The sequence below is a fragment of the Melanerpes formicivorus genome, unplaced genomic scaffold (genome assembly GCF_026170545.1).
Source record: "Melanerpes formicivorus ecotype bairdi unplaced genomic scaffold, bMelFor1.0.p_v2 SCAF_19, whole genome shotgun sequence".
NCBI classification, from domain to species: domain Eukaryota; kingdom Metazoa; phylum Chordata; class Aves; order Piciformes; family Picidae; genus Melanerpes; species Melanerpes formicivorus.
In genome coordinates this window covers 511,725-526,161 of record NW_027142371.1, presented here as the reverse complement: position 1 = coordinate 526,161, position 14,437 = coordinate 511,725, and the positions used below count along the sequence as shown (strand labels likewise).

General features: G+C 54.2%; 1 protein-coding gene across 2 annotated transcripts in view; it reads right to left on the bottom strand.

Moving 5' to 3' along the window:
- The window catches only part of CBFA2T2 (CBFA2/RUNX1 partner transcriptional co-repressor 2), an 85,656-nt gene extending 74,094 nt beyond the window's left edge, over positions 1 to 11,562 (bottom strand). For both annotated transcript variants that reach the window (XM_068149745.1, XM_068149744.1), the window contains exon 1: positions 11,485 to 11,562. In XM_068149745.1, coding sequence (XP_068005846.1) covers positions 11,485 to 11,512 — 28 coding nt within the window. In that variant the 5' untranslated portion in view covers positions 11,513 to 11,562. The remainder of the gene's footprint in view (positions 1 to 11,484) is intronic.
- Between the last annotated feature and the right edge of the window lie 2,875 nt (positions 11,563 to 14,437).

Below are 14,437 nucleotides of genomic sequence, written 5' to 3'. Positions count from 1 at the left end.
CAGTGCTGGTGGGAACTGAGGCAATCCTTATCACCAAGGATATCCTCAGGGAAATGCAGAGATCCCATGCCAGCCAAACTATTGTGATGCTATCTGTGAGACTGAAGGCAAGGAATTCTGCCCTAACCAGACCTTGCTCATCTGACCATCAGGAAAGTCCTCACTGCTGACAAGAGGGTCAAGGAAAACAGGAGCTGTGGTAAACAACATTCAAGAGCTGAATCTCCAGATGTGTTTTACCATAAAAATAACCCACATTTCATTCCCTTACCTGTATTTCAGACTCAGCTTTCTCAATTAGAGGTACAGGGCTCAAGGGACAGTGCTGTGATTATTAAAGGGGAAATAAAAGCTGATGAACACAGCAGCTGCAGGGACTCAAAAGACTTAACTTTTAAATACAACTGGCAACAAGCAAAGCAAGAAAAAAGCTAAACCTCCCCAGCCCAATAGTTTTGTGTGCTCTGAGTGTTATTTACCTGCTCACAGGCACAAAGAGGTTTATTTCCCCTCTGTCTGAGATCAATGCACAGGGAGAGTCACAGTCTGTTGAGCAAGAGAAGCCCAGTCACAGAGTCGTGGAATGGTTCAACTCTCCCCCCCCATACTTGGGTTGGAAGGGATCTTAAAGATCATCCAGTTCCAACAGCGCTGCCATGGGCAGGGACGCCTCCCACCAGCCCAGGTTGCTCAAGGCCTCAGCCAGCCTGGCCTTCAACACCTACCTCCACAGAGGGGACATCCACAACCTCCTTGGGCAACCTGTTCCAGTGTCTAACCATCCTCACTGGAAAGAACTTCTTCATCTCCAGTCTCAGTCTCTCCTCTTCCAGCTCATCCTCATCCTGTCACTCCCAGCCCTTATCAAAAGCCCCTCCCCAGCTCTCCTGTAGCTCCCTTCAGGTACTGGAAGTAGTATCATCATAGTATCAGTCAGGGTTGGAAGGGACCACAAGGATCATCCAGTTCCAACCCCCCTGCCATGGGCAGAGACACTCCACACTAGATCAGCCTGGCCAGAGCCTCAGCCAGCCTGGGCTTAAACACCTCCAGGGACAGGGCCTCAACCACCTCCCTGGACAACCCATTCCAGGGCTTCACCACTCTCATGGGGAAGAACTTCCTCCTCACCTCCAGCCTGAATCTCCCCACCTCCAGCTTCATTCCATTCCCCCTAGTCCTATCACTACCTGAGATCCTGAGCAGTCCCTCCCCAGCCTTCCTGTAGCCCCCTTCAGATCCTGGAAGGCCACAATGAGGTCACCTGGGAGCCTTCTCTTCTCCAGACTGAACAGCCCCAACTCCTTCAGTCTGTCCTCACAGGAGAGGTGCTCCAGCCCTCTGATCATCCTCGTGGCCCTTCTCTGGACACCTTCCAGCACCTCCAGATCCCTCTTGGAATAGGGGCTCCAGAACTGGAGGCAGTACTCCAGGTGAGGTCTCACCAGAGCTGCGCAGAGGGGGAGAATTACCTCCCTTGCCCTGCTGGCCACACTTCTCCTGATGCAGCCCAGGCTCTGGTTGGGCTGCAAGTGCACACTGAGAGCTCCTGGTGAGCTTCTCCTCCCCCAGCACCCCCAAGTCTCTCTCCTCAGGGCTGCTTTCCAGCCAGTCACTGCCCAGCCTGTATTTGTGCCTGGGATTGCCTCAACCCAGATGCAGGACCCTGCACTTGCTCTTATTGAACTTCATGAGGTTGGCTTGTGCCCACCTCTCCAGACTGCCCAGGTCCCTCTGGATGGCCTCCCTTCCCTCCAGCTGTCTGCTGCACCACACAGCTTGGTGTCATCAGCAACCTTGCTGAGGGTGCACTCAGTGCCACTGTCCCTGGCACCCACAAAGATGTTGAACAAGCCTGGTCCCAGGACTGATCCCTGAAAGCTGTTCTAAGGTCTCCACAAAGGCTTCCCTTCTCCAGGCTGAACACTACCAACTCCCCCAGCCTGTTCCCACAGGGGAAGTTCTCCAGCCCTCTGATCATCTTCATGGCCTGCTCTGGACCCACTTCAGTAGCCCCAGGTCCTTCTTGTGCTGGGGGCACCACAACTGGAGGCAGTGCTGTAGGTGGGGGCTTAGCAAAGCAAAGCAAAGCAAAGGGGCAGAATCCCCTTCCTGTCCTGTTGCTCTTGCTGCTTTGCATGCAGCCCAGCACACAGCTGCCTCCTTGGCTGCCAGGGACCATTGCTGGCTCATAGGGAGCTCTTCATCAACTGACACCCCCAAGTCCTTCTCCTCAAGACTGCTTTCAAGGCTCTCTCTGCCCAGCCTGTAGCTGTCAAGAAGAAAACGGATGAACAAGTGCCTGGGAACAATTCTGGGGTTCCTCAGGCCAAGTGGGTGCTGTCAGATTTGGGTGGCAGGGATGGCAATGATAAAATCAACACAGGTGCAGGTCACCTCTGCAGCTCTCTGTGCTAGGTCCTCACCACAAGCTTTCCAGAAGAGGGCTATCTGTTGCTGTCCAACATTCTTCCTTACTCCATCAGATTAACTTTTGGGTGCTGAGCATATCCAGATGTGGAGGGTAGGCCACACCTTCACACAGAAAAGCAGCCTCTGGAGGAAATAAGGCACCCACCAGTGAAGAGTGAAGACTCATGTGGACCAGGAGGCTGCAACCCTGAAGAGTCACTGAATGGATGCAGAGGGTCCACCAAACATTCAGTTTAGCATGATGCTCACTTGCAGGGTCCCTGTTACTCTCTCACATTTACAAGCTCTTGAACCAGCCTCTGTCTTGAAATTCTCACCCTGCTCCTCCTTGTACACCTTTAGAGCTGAGGCATGGCTTGGCTGGGGAAATGGATGCACAGGTGACAGCACAGAGAAGACCAAGGATTTCTCCCTGTGCTTCTCCATCTTACAGCCCTGAATGGTTTCACAGAATCACAGAATGCCAAGTTGGAAGGGACCCCAAAAGTCACCTGGTCCGACCTTTCTGGGTGACAGTCTGCTTGAAATGAGCTGGCCCAGCACCCTGGCAAGGTCCCTGTGATGCTCTCCCAGATCTAGTGTGCCTTGTAGGTGCCACAATTTTGCTGTACTCTTTTTGCCCTGGAAACCATTCCCCAGATTGCTGCCTTTTTTCTCCACCTGTAAGCAAATCTCCTGGCAAAAAGAAATGTGGTCTCTGGGAGCAGACAAGTTACCAATAAGGACATCAAGTTTAACACAATTTCTACTGATGAAGGAGGAGGAAGAAACCTGGATGCATCAGCTTGCACATGCACCCAGCTGAGGCACTAAGTCTGCTGCAGCCTCAAAGACATGCCCAGGCTCAAACAGGAGGTAGGTTTTCCTGCTGACACAAGTGGTCTGAAGCTAAACTTGAAAGTTTTGCAGTGATCTGTGAAGGTCCAGAAGTGGGACTGCATCTCTGCAAGAACATTCTGAAGACGACAAGAGTTTCTGAGCACCACGTGAAGCAGGGCTTGGATCATTACTTACCACGGGAAGGTGATCCATTAGCATCTGTAGTGCGAAGAGGGAAGCCAACAGCAGAAGGAAAGCAAAGTGCCAGAACATTTCTGGCTAGAATTTGCTGCTTTAAAGCTTCTCCTGAGCAGGGGCTGTGTGCTGCAGAGCGTTCAAAATGGGCAGGAGGCTTCCATCCAACTCGGCTTTAATGGCAGAGGAGAGAGATCCACTGGGTGAGAAAAAGCCCAGTTGTTGACTCCTATTTTGACTGGAGATGGAGTGCAGCATTCCTCCCTTCTGCCTGCCAAAAGTGGTGCAAGGACGATCTACTTCAAAGTAATTAGAGGAGCTCATCCCAGAGATGGCTGCATTTCAAAGGAAGCAGGAGATGCACAAGTGGGGAGCGGCTCCTTGATGGATGTTCAACCTGCCTCCCGACCTTGGGATGAAAGGCTCTCTCCAAAACAAACCAGTGCTCTTTGTTTCCAGTACCTGTCCAATTTGTCTCATTTTCCCCACCTAGCCCTTCTAGCACCTCCAGGCCATGGCTGGCAAATCCAGGGTGGCACAGGCCCAGGGCAGCAGCCCTGGGCAGGATCTGCCTCCCTGCAAAGATGCTTGGCTTGATCCTGGCTCTTCTTTGTTGAACTGATCACAGGATCATAGAATTGTTTTGCTTGGAAAACACCTTTAAAATCATTCAGACCAATCCTTATCTAATTCTAACATGGTGCTGAACCATGCCCCCAGCACCATAGCTCTACCTCTTTCAAATGCCTCCAGGGATGGGGATTCAACCACTTCCCTGGGCAGCCTGTGCCAGTGCTTGAGACCCTTTCAGTAAGGAAGTTTCTTCTAATACCTAAACCTCCTGTGGTGCAACTTGAAGCAATTTCCTCTCGTCCTATCACTTGTTACTTGGAAAAAGAGACCAACCCCCACGTCACTCCAACCTCCTTTCAGGGAGTTGTAGAGAGCCAGAAGGTCTACCCTCAGCCTCCTTTTCTCCAGGCTGAACACCCCCAGTTCCTCCAGCTGCTCCTCACCAGCTCTGTTTTCCAGACCCTTCAGCAGCTCAGTTGCCCTTCTCTGGACACACTCCAGCCCCTCAATGTCCTTCTTGGAGTGAGAGGCCCAAAAGTGACCCCAAGTACTAAAGGTGTTCCCTCACCAGTACTGAGTACAGGGGCACAATCACTGCCCTGGTCCTGCTGTTTGCATTGTTCAGATGTCTCTAACTGCCTGAAGAAAAAAACTAGCTAACATTGGCTGTGCCAACCCTGCACCCTCCCCAGTACACAGCCTGGGTTTTGCAGTAGGTCTGGAAGTGTTCAGTGTTCTGATTACTGGTAAAACAGCCACAATTATCCAAATAAAACTATTACTATATTGGGCCTGAAATCCTAAATAGAACTAAATGGATTTTATTATATCCCAGGAAGCAAGAGCCAGGCAAGGAAAAGTATTGCTGAAGTGCATTGCTACTACCTATCAATTTCTCCTAACCACTCAGCACTTAAGAAATACCCAAAGAAACACACTGCTCCCCCAGCACAACCATTTCAAACTCCCCTCTGAGCTCTTCCCTTTTAGCCAACTCTCCTGGTACAGTTCAGCAGCTGAAAATTAAAGGGTCACAATATTGAGCCTTCAGGTATCAAGCTGACAATGGAAGCAGCAGCTGACACAGAAAGGTGCCGCTGAGCGCAGTGGCAGCAATTCTGTCGCCTCGGAGCTGGAAGCAGCTCCCCAACACCAAGTTTGTTATTTAACTCAGTGAGAAATGAAAGAAAATGCCACAGCCATGGATTTATTCCTTACACAGCCTCTTTCAAGTCAGACTCCAAAACTGGAGCCCTGCTAGCAGTGAGTCTTTAACTCGGGCGGCGGCGTCCTCTTTAATCCCAACACCTCCCCTCCAAGCGCTGGGGAATGCAGCGCTGGTGAGAGCCTAAGTGAGGGCTGCTTGTCCCTCAAGCCCATGCAAGTCCTTCTGCTGGAGCCCAACCTCCAGAGTCATCACAGAGTCATAGAATGGCTTAGGTCAGAAGAAGCCTCAGAGATCATTTACTCCAACCTCTGTGTCATAGGCAGGGATACCTCTAATCAGCCCAGGCTGCTCAAGTCCCCATCCAACCTGGCCTAGAACACCTCCAGAGAAGAGGCATCTACAATCTTCCTGGGCAGCCTGCTCAGGAGTCTCACCAGCCTCCTACTGAAGAGCTTCTTCCTAAGATCCATTCTAACCCTACTCTCCCTCAGCTTCAAACCATTCCCCTTGGGCTATCTCTACACACCCTCATCAAAAGTCCCTCTCCAGCCTTCCTGTAGGTTCCCTTCAGGTACTGGAAGGCAGCTCTAAGGTCCCCCTGGAGTCTTCTCCAGGCTGAACAGAAACCTTTACAGGAGCCAAACACAACCAGAGGCCTGGGATCCAACAGCAAGCAATGACAGATCTGGGATGTTCAACAGCCACCAGCCTCACAGAAAAGGGCAGGAACAAGGAGGGCTTCTGCAGGGCCATGGGAAACCAGCCAGATTATGTCTGCTTCCCGTCCGCCCCTCCTCACATCATCCAGGAAAAGCCATCTTGCCACCCCCGGGGACTCCCCACCTGGCCCTGCTCCGTGGTGACAGCCCAGGCCTGCTGTTATCTCCCAAACAGATGCATTTATTCTCTGGAGAGCCTCCCACGTCTTATCTAGCTGGCAGTTTCCAAACGCCGATCGCCAAGGCCAGCTCAAACCACTTTAAGCTCTTTTAGGCAACTACTCCTGGAAGGGTTTTGGCCAGGGTCGCGAGGGAGGCAGGAGGGCAGCCCCACAGCAGCGTCCTGCTGGGCTGGCTAGGGATGGAAAGCACCTCGGTGCTGCTGTAAACAGGCCCTGGCAGGGGGATGCATGTACAGTTCACAAAGCTCTCTTGCTTCAAGCAAATTTGCCTCTCAACACATGGCCAAACTCTCACGCAATAAATTAACTATTTGGCAGCCACCGAACGAGCGCTGGAGCCAAACCAATTAGGGTTTAATGTGATCCCAATTTCCTATTTCTGAGATGGGGGGTAGGGGGGCGAGAAAGGGGGCGAGAAGGGGGCGGGGGGTGGGGGTGGAGGAGAGCAAAGTCAATCCCCTCCCGGTTTATAAATCCTTGCCCATCATCCCTGATAAACCTGTCACCCCCAGCTCCCAAGCTGCGTTTGCAGCCGGGCGCTGCCAGGGCCGCGGTGGGAAAAAGCACACGGGGAGCAGGCAGCTCGACTCCCAACATGTGTTTTCCATACTGGGGAAATTCAATCATTTAAAAAATATTTACCAAGCTTTGTCTTTAATTAGAAAAACATGACGAGGGATAAGGCGAGTTATTGTTTCTAAGCTCCAAATGTCAGCGAGCCTCATGATGTCAGAAGATAAAGCCCATTACTGACCCACGGACACGCCGCCAGGCCTCCAAACGTTTCAGGGTTTGGGGGGTGGGAAATTCATCTCCCCTCCGAAGTTCAGCACTTTGCAGTCACAACTCATCAAGTTGACTTCTTGGCCCCCACCAAAGCTAATCGAGGAGGAGGAGGAGGAGGAGGAGGGGAGGTTCCTGCCTGCAATGCTGCTAGACAGGGTGTTTAAATGCAAAAGAGCCTGCACAGTGGGGGAGGAACATGGGAGCCATTTGACTTCTTTTGTGCTTTAACATCCTGACTGCAGCACCTCCCCTGCACAGGCGATTACCTGCCAGCACCGAAGATAAGCAAATTAATCTCATCTGCACCTGGAAATGCCGCAGGCTGAGACACCTCCGTCCTTTCAAAAAGCGAGTTTCTGCTTCACCAAGACCCACTGAAATGTTTTGTTTCCAAGAATATCGGCTACAGAATGTTGCATCCCACAGTATTCAGTAAGAAAAGAAAGCTGACCCTGCTCCGAGGGATCAGCCACAAGTGTTTGCCAGCACAGGACCACGTGTGCCCAAACAGATGTACCCCCCAGTGCAGCCCTTCTTCCAGCTCCAGCTGCTCAAGCACCTCCAGTCAGATGCAAAGAGGCTCTGCAGGCAGCAGGCACCGCAGCTTAGAAGTACAAAGCAAATAACCTGTTGCCCATCGGACACAAAGGGCAGCCAGGATGTCAGGAGCTGTTAGGCCAAGCATTCCTGCGCTCACCGCTCCTGATAAGGCAGCTGAAGAGTCTCAGCTGGAAGGGTAGGCCTCAGGGAGGGTCTCTGGATCCGCTCCCCAGCGCTGCCAAGCTGCTGACACAAGCCCGGCCTCACCAGTGCCTGCGACTCCCTCCCCAAGCATTCCTAGCCAGATCAGCCTACCCACACGTGGGATCACAAATCACTCAATCGTTAAGGTTGGAAAAGACCTTTAAGATCATCGAGTCCAACCATAACCCAACTACCATGACCACTAAACTATACACTGAAGCACCACATCTACAGCTTCTTGGACACCTACAGGGACAGTGACTCCACCACCTCCCTGGGCAGCCTGTTCCAATCCCTCACCACTCCTGCAGCAAAGAAATTTTTCCTTCTATCCAACCTAAACCTCCCCTGACAACACTTAAGCCCATTTTGTCTCATCCTATTGCTGGTTACTTGAGAGAAGAGATCAACCCCCCATCTCCCTGCAACCTCCTTTCAGGGAGCTGTAGAGAGCAAAGAGGTCTCCCCTCAGCCTGCTCTTCCCCAGAGCAAAGAACCTCAGCTGCTGCTTGCATGGTGCCTCCAAACTCCTCCACCAGCTTCACTGTTCTTTTCTGGACACCCTCTGGGACCTCAATGTCTTTCTTATGCTATAGTGCCCAGAATCGAACCAACCATGTACAGCCTCCCAGTTTTCTTTCCTCTGGGATTCCATACCTCCTTCTCCTCCTCCTTTGTCAGAAAGGTCCTGATAAAAATGCCCACAAAAGCCAGGTGGGAGCATCCCAGGTGATATGCTTGGAGGAACCTGCTGCTACAGCAACTAGGTGCCCTAACAGGAAGGGACAGACCTCTTGCCAAGAGATCATGAGGATTAAAAAATCCAGATGTGTTTAGCTGGGAGGAGAAGTTTGTATAGAGGCTAACAAAGTGTGTGTCCAGTGAGCCCATGTGGAGAAGAGCAGCAGTGATGCTGCAAGGATACACCCAGCATTAGTCCCACTGTTTTATGGCATGCATAGGGATACAAAAAAAGGCCACTGCTACACTTTCACAACTATAGAATCATAATGGTAGACCTCTGAGATCATCAAGTCCAGCCATGAACCCAACACCACCATGCCCACTAAGTCATGCCCCAAAGCACCATGTTTATGTACTACCTAACACCTCCAGGGACAGGGGTTCAACCACCTCCCTGGGCAGCCTGTGCCAGTGCCAGGCCACTCTTCCAGTAAAGAATTTTTTCATGCTCACCAGGGCTACCATTAGCACTTCACCAGCAGATGCTGAGTCACAGACACACTAAAGGTAGCAAAATGATGCTTTAGCTGCCACTGAGTTGTACAAAGTATCCCAGGTGCCTGTCACCCTCTCTATCCAGGGGCCTGTAGCCTTGCAGTACCTGCTGGCATAGGGTCAGTGCAGCTGAGCTGCTTCCTGGCTCAGTTCTGTCAACAGGACCCAGATGAAAAGCCCTAATCTCAGCCATGGTTTAATATTGCCAAATCAAGTGGCTACACATACAGGTACATGTGTTCCTGCCACCATCCAGAGAAACATTCAGCAACTTGCCCAAGGTTGCAGAGAGAGTCACAAAGGAGAGAGGTACTGGTCTCACACACCTCCCTGAACCTAGGTTTTTGCTACAAGATCGAGGTCTCCCTTAGCTTCAGTTTAAATCCCTTTTAGAGCAGGATTTCAAAGGCCTGTCTCTCATCCCAGCGCTCAGTCTAAAAGAAACCAGGAGTCTGATCTGCCTCTGCAAACACCATCAAGCTACACCATGAGCAGACACACTGGGTGGGATGTGTTTCATCTAATCCCTCTTTGCCAAGGCCTAAGCCAGTTATCCTGAAATCCCTTTGCAGTCAATGAAAAAGCCCAGGCACCTCCAGCCCATAATTTGTCTCATCCAGACAGAGGTGTTCAAGCCTGGTGAGATGAATCACCCTCAGAAGTGCCTGCTGCAACTGCAAAGGGAGAAAGAAGATCAGGCACAGAGGGCTGACTTTTGGACAGCAAGGGTAATGGAGATGATCTCACCCAGGCTCCTTCTGCGGGACTTTTTCTTCAAGGCAGGCACAATGAAGAGCCCTCCCTGGCAATGAGATTAGGAGGCTGTCAACCAGGTACCAGAGTTCTGCAAACCCACGTGGATGCTCACACAGCTTGCCCACCACTGCGCCCTCCTCCTGTCGCAGCCACCTGGGCCACCGGCTGTTTGAGTCCACATTCTTTGACAGACTTCAGTATTTGTGACTGCCTGAAGGCATAACAACCTCACTCCAAACATCTCCACACATTCTGCAAGAAGCAGCAGGATAAAACAGCCACCCAGCCTCTCCAGCTTCCCTCACTTGCTAATTCCTTCTCCATATCGGGAAAACAGCTTCCAGGGTGGTTTCCACATTAGGGGCAGCCTCTGTCCTTACCCTGCTTCCCTACAAGCAATCACCTCATTGTAAAATTCCCTCATTTCCTGCGCTTTGACATGTGCTTTTAACTGCTTTTCTCCCTTCACTGGACTATGACTTACCGACAACCACCTCGGGGCATGATCCAGCCCCTGTGTAAATCACAGAATGGTGGGGGTTGGAAGGGACCTCAAAAGATCATCCAGTCCATCCCCCCTGCCAGAGAAGGATCACCTAGAGCAGGTCACACAGGAACACATCCAGGTGGGTTTTGAATGTCTCCAGAGGAGACTACACAGCCTCTCTGGGAATAGCCTCTACCCACCAACACCATGGCTCCATCCAGCACCTCCCTCCTCAGCCCAGGATGGCTCACAGTCCATTCCCAGCTGTGGATAAACAAATACCCTGCAGACAGGCGCAGGTAACAAAAATAATCAAGAGGTTAGTCTGGTGAGAGACACGGGCTAACCATCCACCCTGCTTGTGGGCAGCAGCAATGTGCTCCCCTGCTGACCTCACTGCTTTCAGAACGTGCAACTCTTCTGGAAACAAACCTCCTGTTTTGAGAAACTAAGGAAGACAGATCTCCAGTTATTCATCTCCCCAACCCCGAAGAGCAGAGGATGCTGCACAGGCTTCACCTACACACACGTGCCTGGTCAGCACACCTGATGGGGCTGGCCACTGCCAACCCCACCGACCTGCTCCCGGCCAAGCACTAGAGTGACTCTCAGGGGGCTGCAGACATCAGCCCTGCCCTGGGCTGTATGTCACAAAACCCCTGCCAGCCTGGAAATTCAAACTGAACCCAGTGGGGCATCCCTCGGGGATGCTGCTGAGCTGGTGCTCAGCTACGGAATCACAGTATCACAGTATAACTTAGGTTAGAAAGGACCTCGAGGATCATCGAGTCCAACCTATCAACACAGACCCCATGACTAGACCATGGCACCAAGTGGCTTTCGGCTGGAAAAGACCTCCAGGATCATCGAGTCTAACCCAACAGCACCGTGGCCATTAAGACAGGTCCCAGAGTGCCGAGCCCGCAGCTTTCTTGAACACCTCCAGGCACCGTGCCACCACCTCCCTGCACAGCCTCCTCCCGGTGGAGGTGCCAAGGGCTGCTCCTGGCTGAGCGCTTTGAGGGCACCCAAGCGCAGGCTGAGGCGCAGCCCCCCCGCCGAAGGCGTGTTTCAGACATTTTCAGCCACACGTGTGCTCCTGCCACAACCGAGCAGGGCGCAGCTCCCCTCCCTGCACCCTCCCCGCCCCGGGCAGGGCAGGCCCGTGGGGGGCTGAGCCTGGCGGCGGGGCCGGCACCAGCGCTGCCCCCCTCCCCCCCCCCATCTCCGCCTCCGGCCGCACCGCCCCCCGCCCCTCGAGGCCCGGCCAGGCCGAGGCGGCCCCGCAGCCGCCCGCCCGGCCCCGGCCCCGCTTAGGCCCTTCGCCCCCGTCCGAGCGGCGCCGAGCGGGCCGGCGCCTCTCCCCCGCGCCGCGGCTCTTACACTGGCAGCCGCTCGGGATCCCCACCATCGCCCGGCTCCTCGGCGCCTCCTCCCGCTCCCCGCCGCGGCCCCAGCGGCCCGGCCCGGCCCGGCCCTTCGCCGTGACGCTGCCGGGGGCGCGGCCTACCCGGCCCGCCCCGACCAGGCCTCTGCCGGGCGGCCGCCACCGGGCGTGGGGGGCAGGGGCGACGCCGGGCAGCGGAGTTCAGTGACGAGCGCTGGCCGAGTGACGGCGTGTGGCCTCGCCGCTTCGCTCCCCCTGCGCCGAGCGCTGCCCACGGACCAGGAGATGCTCAGCGGGGACAGAGGCCTCGGGCTGGGCTGCGGCCCTTGGGGGTGCTGTCTGGCCTCTTCCAGTGCCTTGTCCCCAGTGCTGGACAGGGTGTGCAGGTCCCTGAGCCCCAGCGCTGGCTGGCCTCTTCCAGTGCCTTGTCCCCAGAGCTGGACAGGGTGTGCAGGTCCCTGAGCCCCAGCCCTGGCTGGGCTGTCCCAGTGCCTTGTCCCCAGAGCTGGACAGGGTGTGCAGGTCCCTGAGCCCCAGCCCTGGCTGGGCTCTTCCAGTGCCTTGTCCCCAGCCCTGGCTGGGCTGTCCCAGTGCCTGAGCCCCAGCCCTGGCTGGGCCCTTCCAGTGCCTTGTCCCCAGCCCTGGCTGGGCTGTCCCAGTGCCTGAGCCCCAGCCCTGGCTGGGCTGTCCTGTGCCTGAGCCCCAGCCGTGGCTGGGCTGTCCCTGTGCCTTGTCCCCAGCCCTGGCTGGGCCCTTCCAGTGCCTTGTCCCCAGCCCTGGCTGGGCTGTCCCAGTGCCTTGTCCCCAGAGCTGGACAGGGTGTGCAGGTCCCTGAGCCCCAGCCCTGGCTGGGCTGTCCCAGTGCCTTGTCCCCAGAGCTGGACAGGGTGTGCAGGTCCCTGAGCCCCAGCCCTGGCTGGGCTCTTCCAGTGCCTGAGCCCCAGCGCTGGCTGGACTGTCCTGTGCCTGAGCCCCAGCCCTGGCTGGGCTGTCCCAGTGCCTGAGCCCCAGTGCTGGAGCCTCAGCTGTTGTAACCAAAGTGTCACAGCTGCTTCCTGACATTTCCCACAGTTCAACTGCAGCCCCATGCCTCGAGGGGGTGCTTTTGATAGGTGGCCAGGTTGGCCTGGAGGGCCATCAGATCATCAGAACTTTTAGGTTGGAAAAGGCTCTTAAGATCATCAGGTTCAACCATTAACCCAGCCCTGCCCAGTCACCACTGAACCATGTCCCTCAGCACCACTCCTACACCCTTCCAGGCATGGGGATTCCAGCACTACCCTGGACAGCCTGTTCCAGGCCTTGACAACCCTTTTCAGGAAGACCCTGCAACCTGAACCTCCCCTGGGGCAACCAGAGGCCATTCTTTCTTGTCCTATCACTTGTTACTTGGGAGAAGAGACCAACCCCCCACCTCGCTGCCAGAAGGTCTCCCCTTGGCCTCCTCCAGACTAAACACCCTCAACTTCCTCAGCTGCTCCTCACCAGACCTGTTCTCCAGACCCTTCACCAGCTTCATTACCTTTCTCTGGACCTGCTCCAGCACCTCCATGTCCTTCTTGGAATGTATGGCCCCAAACTGAACTCAGTATTCAAGGTGTGGCCTCACCAGTGCTGTGTACAGGGGAAAATGTTTCAAGAGGATGTCTCAAATGATGTTTCACGAGCTGCAGGACCAGTGGGATGGAGAACTGTGGAGTGATTTGGGTTGAAAAGGACCTTTGGAGATCAATTAGTCCCACTTCAGGGACACCTTGTGCTAATTGGTGTTGCTCAATGCCCCATCCAACCATGAACAACTTCTCTGGGCAATCAGTGCCTCACCAGGCTTGATTTGAGTTAGCTGGCCAGGAACAGGCATCTCCTGGGTCCAGATGTCCCATGATGGAGCAGATCCAAATTTGGGCTGAAATGACAGGAGCATTCATCTAGTCCCATTGTCCTTGCTTTAACTTTGTGGCTTTGTCTCCTCTCCTTGCAAGGCACCAGCACTTCCCTGGGCCATCCTGTCCTGCATTCCCTGCACGACTCTTATCTCCTGCTCTGCTGGCAGCAGCTTGGCTCTGGCCTGTGTTTACCACCACTTCATCTCCTGTCATCCACAGCTTTGCTGTGGCCAAATTTACAACGGTGTTGTTGTGTGGGGTGTTGTGTGGGGTGCTGATAAGGGCTTTGATTCAATGCAAGCTGGTCTCCAAAGCTTGTGAAGCCTCTAGGAGAGCCTGGTAGGATGAGCTCTGTGAGAGGCTTCACCAACACGATGGGAGCAGCTCCCCAAGTCACCTGGCTGTGCCCCCCAGCCACAGCCTGGCATCTCCCCAAGGGTCACCCATGCTGGAGCCTTCCATGTGTCTGGGTGTGGAGGAGAAGATGGAAGCTGCTGTGCTGACAGTGTGGGGCTGTTGCTGCACTGCTCTGTGTCCTGTCTTTCCTGGGCACCAGGACACCAGGGATGGAAGCCCTGGTGTGAAGTATCATTGCTCAGAATGAGGAGGAGGTGAGGGAGGGCTGGGACCACAGAACAGAGCACTGTGATGGAGGAAGCTTCAAGGGAAGACCTAATATATTTTCATCTCCCTTTCTGTCCAACAACTTTGGTGCTGGCCAAGGTAAAAGCCACAGTGCACAGAGCAGCTCCCTCACAGGATCTGCATTGCTGTTTTGTTTCTAAAGAGGGAACCCCCAAAGAGGAGAGGATTGTTCTGGGTAACACCCAGAATACCTGCAAAGTACCAGGACAGGGTACATACAGGGCTTGATCTTGCAGACCTCAATGCCAGTGAAAGATGTGGGGGCTCAGGGCAGCAGCTTTGGGGACATTTCCATGTCACTTCCCCACCGAAGCAAGCTCATGTTTTAACCATGGCCATCCTGCCACTCCTTCAGGAAGTGTCTTCTACAGAGATGAAGAGGTGTGAGCAGGGACCAGACTCTCCATGCTCTTTCTCA